The sequence below is a fragment of the Suncus etruscus genome, chromosome 1, assembly GCF_024139225.1.
Source record: "Suncus etruscus isolate mSunEtr1 chromosome 1, mSunEtr1.pri.cur, whole genome shotgun sequence".
Lineage (NCBI taxonomy): Eukaryota > Metazoa > Chordata > Mammalia > Eulipotyphla > Soricidae > Suncus > Suncus etruscus.
Window position 1 is genome coordinate 186,356,797 of NC_064848.1, and position 11,541 is coordinate 186,368,337.

The 11,541-nt window shown below is 40.4% G+C and overlaps 1 protein-coding gene across 1 annotated transcript in view; it reads right to left on the bottom strand.

The window, feature by feature from the left end:
- Nucleotides 1-9,938, bottom strand: part of FBXO47 (F-box protein 47) — a 48,263-nt gene extending 38,325 nt beyond the window's left edge. The window contains exons 1-2 of the mRNA XM_049780457.1: nt 9,758-9,938; nt 8,547-8,714 (exon numbers count right to left, since the gene is read on the bottom strand). Coding sequence (XP_049636414.1) covers nt 8,547-8,714; nt 9,758-9,938 — 349 coding nt within the window. The remainder of the gene's footprint in view (nt 1-8,546; nt 8,715-9,757) is intronic.
- Between the last annotated feature and the right edge of the window lie 1,603 nt (nt 9,939-11,541).

The following is an 11,541-nucleotide window of genomic DNA, read 5'->3' on the forward strand; positions in this document are numbered from 1 at the left end:
ACACACACACACACACACACACACACACACACAAGAAACTTAAGAATAAGTTCTTGATGGGGCGGCGAGGTGGCGCTAGAGGTAAGGTGTCTACCTTGCAAGTGCTAGCCATCGCTTCTCGGCCTTTTGGCTAAGATCAAGTGCAAGTGCTAGCCAAAGAAGGACCGCAGTTCGATCCCCCGGCATCCCATATGGTCTCCCCAAGCCAGGGGCAATTTCTGAGCACTTAGCCAGGAGTAACCCCTGAGTATCAAATGGGTGTGGCCTGAAAAAAAAAAAGAATAAGTTTATGAGACCTGAGAGATAGTACAGCACGTAAGGTGCTTGCTGACACATGGCTGACAAAGGTTTGATCCCTGGACCTCTGAGCATTGTCAAGAGAGATTCCTGAGCAGAGTCAGGAGTGGCTCAATCCCACCTCCTAAGAAAAGAATAAGTTCTTTTGCCAAGTGCCATTTTCTCTGCCACTAAATATGAAGAAATATATTTACAATAACAGGTTGTAAAAGTAATTACTGGGGCTGGAGAGATAGTACAGTTGGTAGGGCTTGTGTGGCTCACCTGGGTTTTATCCCTGGCACCCCGTAAGGTCCTGTGATCCTGCTAGAAATGATCTTGAGCGCAAAGCCAGGAATAAACCAGAAATAAGCCCTAAGTACAGTAGGTATGATTCAAAGTCAAACCAAAATAAAAAAGGAATTACTATATTCTTTTACAGACTTTACTAAGTAAGCCTCATCATAAATATTAAATCAATATATTATGAGAAAGGGAGGAGCCACTGAACTTCGCTGGATCTCAGATGCCAGCACCGTTCTGCCTCTCTACTCTGCTGTCCTGCATTTTTGGCCTGATTTCATCCTGGGTGCGGCCCATCTGCCAGCCTGCCTTCCTGTGAGCCTTCCGTGGAGGTGAGTCGACACGCCCAGAAAGGGAGAAGCCAGAGGAGCACGGTGCACAGCATTTAGCCAATGAATACAATCACAACACGTAGAAAAACACGCAGTACTAGTGTGACAATGGGGAAACAACATGGGCCAGTGCCAGACATAGAGAATGAAGATGGCAACTCTGATGACTTGAACATGATCAACCACCTAGTCAGTCTCTCAGATAAGGAGTTTAGAGTTGCAATATGGAACATGTTCAAAGAACTCAAACAAAGTATAGAAGAGAAAACTAAAAAGAATCAGGAGAATATGAAGATAGAAATGAGAAAACTCCAAACGGAAATTTCAGATCAAATAACAGGTCTGAGAAACTCAGTAGATGAATTGAAGAAAAACATGTTTGAGATTTCCCACAGGTTAACAGCAGCTGAGGATAGAATCAGTACACTGGAAGATGAGATACATAACAATTACATACAGCAGAAGAAATTGGAAAAAAGCCTCAAAGCAAATGATCAAACAATGGAAAAATTACTCAAAGAATGGGAACAGATGAAAATAGAAGTCTATGATAAGCTCAACAGAAACAACTTAAGAATCATTGGAGTCCCAGAGACTCAGGAAGAAAATCTCCAGGAAGAATCAACAGTCAAGAACATCATTAAAGGGCCCGGAGAGATAGCACAGCGGTGTTTGCCTTGCAAGCAGCCGATCCAGGACCAAAGGTGGTTGGTTCGAATCCCGGTGTCCCATATGGTGCCCCGTGCCTGCCAGGAGCTATTTCTGAGCAGACTGCCAGGAGTAACCCCTGAGCACCGCCGGGTGTGGCCCAAAACCAAAAAAAAAAAAAAAGAACATCATTAAAGAGAAACTACCAGAGATAATGAATACATGTGATCAAATCCTGCATGCCCGAAGAGTGCCAACTAAAAGAGACCCCAGAAAAAAACACCCCAAGACACATCCTAGTCACAATGACGAATCCCATAGATAGAGACAGAATTCTGAAAGCAGCAAGATCGAAAAGAGAAATTACATTTAAGGGAACATCCTTGAGATTTACTGCAGACCTGTCACCAGAAACACTCAAGGCCAGAAGGCAGTGGTGGGACATAGTGACAAAACTCAATGAAATAAATGCTTCGCCTAGAATACTGCACCCAGCAAAACTCACTTTCAGGTTTGAAGGAACAATACATAGTTTCACAGACAAACAACAGCTCAAAAACTTCACAGACTCAAAACCATTCTTTTTTTTTTTTTTTTTTTTTTTTTTTTTGTGGTTTTTGGGTCACACCCGGCAGTGCTCAGGGGTTATTCCTGGCTCCAGGCTCAGAAATTGCTCCTGGCAGGCACGGGAGGACCATATATGGGACGCCGGGATTCGAACCGATGACCCCTGCATGAGAGGCAAACGCCTTACCTCCATGCTATCTCTCCGGCCCCTCAAAACCATTCTTAAAAGAAAAACTGAATGGCATACTTTAAGACAAGGCTTACCAACAGACACACCAAACTTTAATATAAAGATGGCACTAACTCCCAGGACAATTCTTTCTCTCAATGTCAATGGACTAAATGCACCAGTTAAGAGACACAGAGTCTAAATGGATCAAAAAACTCAATCCAACCTTCTGCTGCCTATAAGAAACGCACCTGAATAGTCAAACAAACATAGACTCAAAATAAAAGGCTGGAGGAAAATCATCCAAGCAAACAACACCCAAAAAAAAAGGTGGAGTGGCCATATTATATCAGATGATGCAAACTTTATACTTAGGAAAGTTGTAAGGGACGAAGATGGACATTTTGTATTAATCAAGGGATATGTACAGCAGGAAGAAATCACCCTCCTAAACATATATGCACCGAATGAGGGGCCAGCAAAATATTTAATAAACTGTTGACAAATCTGAAAAATAATATCAATAACAACACAATAATTGTGGGAGACCTCAACACGGCATTGTCAACACTAGACAGGTCAACCAGATGAAACCCAACAAGTTATACTAGACCTGAGGAGAGAATGGAAGTAAGAGGCCTAGTAGATATATACAGGACACTCCACCCCCAGAAGCCTGGATACACATTTTTCTCTAATGTACATGGACATTCTCTAGGATAGACTACATGTTAGCACACAAAACATATCTCCATAATATCAAGAGGATAGAATTTTGCAGGCTGCCTTTGCTGACCACAAAGCCCTGAAATTATATATAAACTACAAAGGGACACAGAAGAAAAATTTTAACACCTGGAAGTTAAATAGCCTCATACTGAGTAATCAGTGGGTCCGAGATGAAATCAAAGAGGAAATCAAAACCTTCCTGAAAACAAATGACAATGGAGACACAATTTATCAGAACCTATGGGACACAGCAAAAGCAGTACTGAGAGGAAAATTTATAGCTTTGCAAGCACACATCAGGAAGAAGAAGGGGCATACCTGAATAGCTTAATGACGCAGCTCATAGAATTAGAAAGTGCTCAACAAAAGGATCCAAAAATAGGGAGGCAGAAGGAAATAACAAAGCTGAGAGCAGAAATCAATGAAGTGGAAACCAGAAAAACCATCCAAAGATCAACGAAAGCAGAAGTTGGTTCTTTGAAAAAATAAACAAGATTGATAGACCATGGCAAATAAACAAAGAAAAAAGAGAGAGAAACTGATAACTCGTATTAGGAATGAAAAAGGAGAGATCACTACTGATATGGTAGAGATTCAAAGGGTAATCAGAAACTACTTTGAGAAAACTCTATGCACTAAAAATGAAAACCTGGAAGAAATGGATAAATTTTTGGAATCTTATAATCTTCCACGATTGAATGAAGAGGATGTAGCATATCTAAACACACCCATTACTATTGAGGAAATTAAGAAAGTAATCAAATGTCTGCCATAAACAAAAGCCCAGGCCATGGTTTTACTAATGAATTCTTTCAAACCTTTCAAGAGGAACTACTACCAATCCTGGCAAGATCTTTCATGAAATTGAAAAAACAGGAAAACTTCCAAATAGCTTTTATGAAGCCAACATTACCTTGATACCTAAACCAGACAGAGATGCTACGAAAAAGAAAATTACAGACCAATATCGCTGATGAATGCAGATGCAAAGATCTTCAACAAAATCCTGGCAAATAGGATTCAATGCCTCATTAAGAAGATCATCCATTATGATCAAGTAGGTTTCATTCCAGAATGCAAGGCTGGTTTAACATCCGTAAATCTATCAACATAATACCAACATCAACAGCAAGAAAAATAAAAATCACATGATCATATCAATCGACGCAGAGAAAGCATTTGACAAGGTCCAACACCCATTCTTGATCAAAACTCTCGCAAGATGGGAATGGAGGGAACCTTTCTCAATATAGTTAAGGCCATCTACCACAAGCCAGAGGCAAATATTGTCCTCAATGGAGAAAAACTGAAAGCCTTTCCTCTAAATTCTGGCACAAGACAAGGCTGTCCTCTCTCACCACTCCTATTCAACATAGCACTGGAAGTACTCGCTATAGCGATTAGGCAAGAAAAAGGATTCAAGGGAATCCAGATAGGAAAGGAAGAAGTCAAGCTCTCACTGTTTGCAGATGACATGATACTCTACTTAGAAAACCCCAAAGACTCTATCAAAAAGCTTCTAGAAAATAGACTCATATAGCAAGGTGGCAGGCTACAAAATTAACACACAAAATCAATGGCCTTTCCTATACACCATACTAATAAGGAAGAAATGGACATTAAGAAAACAACTCCATGGGGGCTGGGCGGTGGCGCTGGAGGTAAGGTGCCTGCCTTGCCTGTGCTAGCCTAGGACGGACCGTGGTTCGATCCCCCGGCGTCCCATATGGTCCCCCAAGAAGCCAGGAGCAACTTCTGAGCGCATAGCCAGGAGTAACCCCTGAGCGTCACAGGGTGTGGCCCAAAAACCAAAAAAAAAAAAAAAAAAAAAAAAAAAAAAAAAGAAAACAACTCCATGGGGCCGGGCGGTGGCGCTAAAGGTAAGGTGCCTGCCTTGCCTGCGCTAGCCTTGGACGGACCGCGGTTCGATCCCCCGGTGTCCCATATGGTCCCCCAAGCCAGGAGCAACTTCTGAGCACATAGCCAGGAGTAACCCCTGAGTGTTACCGGGTGTGGCCCAAAAATCAAAAAAAAAAAAAAAAAAAAAAAAAAAAAAAGAAAACAACTCCATTCACTATAGTGTCACACAAACTCAAAAAAAAGAAAACAACTCCATTCACTATAGTGTCACACAAACTCAAATATCTTGGAATCAACTTGACTAAAAATGTGAAGGACCTGTACAAGGAAAACTATAAAACTCTGCTCCAAGAAATAAGAGAGGACACGCGGAAATGGAAGCATATACCCTGCTCATGGATTGGCAGGATTAACATCATTAAAATGGCAATACTCCCCAAAGCACTGTACAGATTTAATGCGATCCCCCTAAAGATACCCATGACATTCTTCAAAGAAGTGGACCAGGCACTTTTGAAATTTATTTGGAACAATAAACACCCTCGAATAGCTAAAGCAATCATTGGGAAAAAGAATATGGGAGGAATTACTTTCCCCAACTTTAAACTTTACTACAAAGCAATAGTTATCAAAACAGCATGGTATTGGAATAAAGACAGGCCCTCAGATCAGTGGAATAAGCTTGAATACTCAGAGAATGTTCCCCAGACATACAATCATCTAATTTTTGATAAAGGAGCAAAAAATCCTAAATGGAACAAAGAAAGCCTCTTCAACAAGTGGTGTTGGCAAAACTGGGTAGCCACTTGCAAAAAATTGAACTTAGACCCCCAGCTAACATCATGTACGAAGGTAAAATCCAAATGGATTAAAGACCTCGATATCAGCCCCAAAACCATAAGATATATAGAACAATACGTAGGTAAAACACTCCAGGACATTGAGGCTAAAGGCATCTTCAAGGAAGAAACTGCACTCTCCAAGCAAGTGAAAGCAGAAATTAACAGATGGGAATATATTAAGCTGAGAAGCTTCTGCACCTCAAAGGAAATAGTGCCCAAGATACAAGAGCCACCCACTGAGTGGGAGAAACTATTCACCCAATACCCATCAGATAAGGGGCTAATCTCCAAAATATACAAGGCACTGACAGAACTTTACAAGAAAAAAACATCTAATCCCATCAAAAAATGGGGAGAAGAAATGAACAGACACTTTGACAAAGAAGAAATACAGATGGCCAAAAGACACATGAAAAAGTGCTCCACATCACTAATCATCAGGGAGATGCAAATCAAAACAACGATGAGATACCACCTCACACCACAGAGAATGGCACACATCACAAAGAATGAGAATAAACAGTGTTGGCGGGGATGTAGGGAGAAAGGAACTCTTATCCACTGCTGGTGGGAATGCCGTCTAGTTCAACCTTTATGGAAAGCGATATGGAGATTCCTCCAAAAACTGGAAATCGAGCTCCCATACGATCCAGCTATACCACTCCTAGGAATATACCCTAGGAACACAAAAATACAATACAAAAACCCCTTCCTTACACCTATATTCATTGCAGCTCTATTTACCATAGCAAGACTCTGGAAACAACCAAGATGCCCTTCAACAGACGAATGGCTAAAGAAACTGTGGTACATATACACAATGGAATATTATGCAGCTGTCAGGAGAGATGAAGTCATGAAATTTTCCTATACATGGATGTACATGGAATCTATTATGCTGAGTGAAATAAGTCAGAGAGAGAGAGAAAAACGCAGAATGGTCTCACACATTTATGGGTTTTAAGAAAAATGAAAGACATTCTTGCAATAATAACTTTCAGACACAAAAGAGAAAAGAGCTGGAAGTTCCAGCTCACCTCAGGAAGCTCATCACAAAGAGTGATGAGTTTAGTTGGATAAATAACTACATTTTGAACTGTCCTAATAATGAGAATGTATGAGGGAAATTGAGAACCTGTTTAGAGTACAGGCGGGGGTCGGGTGGGGAGGAGGGAGACTTGGGACATTGGTGATGGGAATGTTGCACTAAAAAAAAAAATCAATATATTATAATTAAATCTTTCATTTAACATTATTAAATATACTTGACAATTATATACTTAGTGTTTTTGTACACTTCTGTGGTCTTATTATTTTGAACCTAGATATCCTTGGGCTGCTAAAAGGTAACACTTAACTTACCATTATGCCTCTGTATATCTCACTATCACTTTAGTATTTGTGTCATGCTTTAGTTACCAATAAAGCAGCTTTATAATTAAATCTTTGTCATTAGTTAAATTGAAATTATAGTTTTAGTTCAGCACCCAAGGATAATGAGATCAATAAATGAGGTGAAAGACATAAATGATTACAAATCAAAGGAAGAAAGAGTATAAAAATTTCCTTTGGGCCCGGAGAGATAGCACAGCGGCGTTTGCCTTGCAAGCAGCTGATCCAGGACCAAAGGTGGTTGGTTCGAATCCCGGTGTCTCATATGGTCCCCCGTGCCTGCCAGGAGCTATTTCTGAGCAGACAGCCAGGTGTGACCCCTGAGCACTGCCGGGTGTGGCCCAAAAACAAACAAACAAAAAATTTCCTTTGACAAGGCTATTTAATCATAGTATTGTGATTTATTAGTAAGTAGGCAGAGTGCTTTAATAAAAAAAGAAAATCAGAAGAAATTCTGATAAAAGAATGATATACAATAATGTTTAAATTTATTTTCTATTTTAAGTACCAGGTTATGGTTGAAAGGAAGAAGGATATAAAGATAAACTATATTAGTTTTGAGGCTGGAGAGATAGCATGGAGTAAGGCGTTTACCTTGCATGCAGAAGGATAGTGGATGGAATCCCGGTATCCCATATAGTCCCCTGAGCCTGCCAAGAGCTATTTCCGAGCATAGAGTCAGGAGTAACCCCTGAGCACTGCTGAGTGTGAACCCCCCCCCCAAAAAGTAGTTTCACTAAAAATTCACTAAACTAAAAAAATTAGTTTAGGGGGGCCCGGAGAGATAGCGGCGTTTGCCTTGCAAGCAGCCGATCCAGGACCAAAGGTGGTTGGTTCGAATCCCGGTGTCCCATATGGTCCCCCGTGCCTGCCAGGAGCTATTTCTGAGCAGACAGCCAGGAGTAACCCCTGAGCAATGCTGGGTGTGGCCCGAAAACCAAAAAAAAAAAAAAAAAAATTTAGTTTAGGGAGTAAAAAACAGAAAATACATCAGTAGCCTAACTGGTTAACCACCGAATATAGGTGACACTGCATTCACCTAAAATCACAAGACTGATATCTTATGAAAGTGCATTCTCTCATCTTTAAAGTGACAGTTGTTATGAGAAAGTCATCAGATTGAAGAGTAAAAGGGTCACTGATAAAGACATATTTAGGGGCCAGAGAAATAGTACAAAGGGTTACTTGCCTTGAGCACCAGTGTGCCTGGGTTCAATCCCCAGTATCCCTTATGGTCCCTTGAGCCCTGCCAGGAGGGATCCCTGAGCACAGAACCAGGAGTAAGCCCTTAGCATGGTATGGTTTAATATAAAATTTAAAAACCCAACATACAAAAAATGAAAATATCCCTTTTTTCACAGGCCTTACAAATGCATAACAAAATCTCCATAAGTGTATCTCTTGTTCCAATTCAATTTCATAAATTACCTAAAGATTTGTAGTGCTCCAGTATAGTAAAGTTTGGTTTCCAGTCTTGCAGTTCAATGTGAAAATCTTGTAGTAAAAGTCTTTTGCTTCCTGATGAGGTTGAGATGTAATTAATAATATACTGGCTGATTGTTTTGGACACCATACTTAGCAAGCTGATATCTTTCACTACCAAAAGAAAAAAACACATGATTGAATACAAGAACATCACTATTAATATATCTACTCACTTAAAAACTTAACAGATTAATACTACTAAATAATTAAAAATACAAGTGATAAAAAGGAGAAAAAAATTTCTTTTTTGTTTTTTGGGCCACACCCAGTGACACTTAGGGGTTACTCCTGGCTCTGTGCTCAGAAATCGCTCCTGGCAGCGATAGCACAGTGGTAAGGGATTTGCCTTGTACGCAATCAACACAGGACAGATGGCGGTTCGAATCCCGTCATCCCATATGGTCCCCCAAGCCTGCCAGGGGTGATTTCTGAGTACAGAGCCAGGAGTAACCCCTGAGCTGAGTGCTATCGGGTGTGACCCAAAAGACAAACAAAAATAAATAAATAAAATCGCTCCCGGTGGGGCCGGTGAGGTGGCGCTAGAGGTAAGGTGTCTGCCTAGCAAGCGCTAGCCAAGGAAGGACTGCGGTTCAATACCCCAGCGTCCCATATGGTCCCCTCAAGCCAGGGGCAATTTCTGAGCGCTTAGCCAGGAGTAACCCCTGAGCATCAAATGGGTGTGGCCGAAAAAAAAAAACACAAAAAAAAAAGAAAAGAAAAAAGAAAATCGCTCCTGGCAGGCTCGGGGAACCATATAGAAAGATGGGGATATAACCCAGACCATATGGGATGAAGGGGATATAACCCAGGTTAGTCCTGGGTCAGCCGGTGTAAGGCAAATGCCCTACAGCTGTGCTATCGCTCCAGCACCAGGAGAAAAAAATTTTTTTAAAAGAGATATTAAAATTGTTTAAAATTCAATGCTCAAGAAATTAGAAACAGTTTGGTATATTACAGCACCATGCTATTTTAATTAATAACATTCTTTAGACTGGTTGAGTATGAGAAATTCTTACTGCACCCCTTAACCAACAATGAAGAAATTAGAAAATAAATGCAATGTTAATTCCATTGACATTTTAACAGTTTAAGATGCATTCAAAATGAAAATAGTTGAGAGTCTATGCAGCCTGTTCATAGTCCCCAAACCTCACCTGACAAATATCTTAAGATATTCTGGAATATTTCCAATGGCAAGACTTTAAAATTTCCAAGTGTTGATAACAGCAGAGAATTGGAATCAAAGGTGTTAGAAAAATAGCTAGACCTTCGATGAGTACGTCTGAATTTATGATTGGGAATCAAAGTGAAACTGGCATTTATTTTAGAAGTCATTCTTTTTCTTTTTTCACGAATTATCCTTGTTAGAAAAACAAACTATAAGAGACAAAAAAAAAAGGCATTAAACTGTTTATTTCTGTTTTTGTTGTTGTTTTTTGGGCCACACCCGGTGACGCTCAGGGTTTACTCCTGGCTATTTGCTCAGAAATCTCCTGGCTTAGGATGCTGGGGTGGGGGGATCGAACCCCCGTCTGTACTAGGCTAACCTGTGCAAGCCTCACAGCTTGTGCTACCGCTCCGGTCCCTAAATTGCCTCCCCCCCCCAACTGCTTTTATTTATTTCTTTATTTATTTCTTTATTTATTTCTTTATTTATGTTTGGGTTTTGGGTCACACCCGGCAGCGCTCAGGGGTTACTCTTGGCTCTGCGCTCAGAAATTGCTCCTGGCAGGCTCGGGAGACCATATAGGATGCCGGGGTTCGAACCACCGTCCTTCCGCATGCAAGGCAAATGCCCTACCCTCTATGCTATCTCTCCGGCCCCAATTAAAATTTTCTTTAATTTTAAAATATTTTTAAAAAAGATCTTAAGCTTAGAACTTTTAAACTTTTAAACTAGCTCTAACAGATAAGAAAGTAAGTAGCATGAGGAACTTTAAACTAGCTCTAACAGATAAGAAAGTAAGTAGCATGAGGAACTTGAGCAGGTAGAGCAGGTCCAGCATGTGCCTGACCAGGGTAGGTTCTGGCATCTCTACATCTCATCTCATTTGATCCCGAGTACCACCAGGAAAGACTCCCAAACACAAACACAAAGAAAATTGCATGACCAAACTACTGGGGTTTTATTTGTTTGTTTTAGGGCCACACCAGCGAGGCTCAGCACTCAGGAATTATTCCTGGTTGTGTTGGGGGACCATATGGATTGTCGGAGATGGAACCCGGATAGGCCGAGAGCAAGGCAAGTGCCCTATCCTCTATATTATTGCTCTGGCTGCAAACGTGCTGTTTTATATAAATAAGCAATAAAATTAATCTTGTGAAATTAATTATTCTAAGACTAGAATACATAATAAACACTTTCTCCTTCAGTCTTACTGTTGTTAATAAGATTACTAATAAATTTGCATACATAACCTGACTTCAAAAATAAACATTTCTTTTCTCATTTTTGTTTTACTCCTGATGAGCTTGGGTGACCATATGCGATGCCGGTGATTAAACCTAAATCGGCCGCATGCAAAACAAATACAATACTCACTATGCCCCAAAATGAACATTCTTAAAAGAACGAATTTTCAATTTATTATAATCACCGATAATTCGCTTACATTAATCAATAATTATATATTACGCCACCACATACAGAAATTTTGTGTGACTACTGCTTCAATGGCTAACCTTATTTTGAATACATATATTATATATGTGTGTATATATATATGTGTATATATCGGCCCCCCAATACAGCTACCATCCATCCAAGGCTAACACATCTCATCAGTTACAAGTAGATGCAAGCCCCCTATTGGCAATAGGCTGCTAAAACCACATTGTTTCTTTATTAGGATACACAACTTGCCCATTGTCAGGAGTTACAGAGCTGAAAATCTGGCAAAGACACACGCTAAAAAACCCACACTATGGGCCCGGAGAG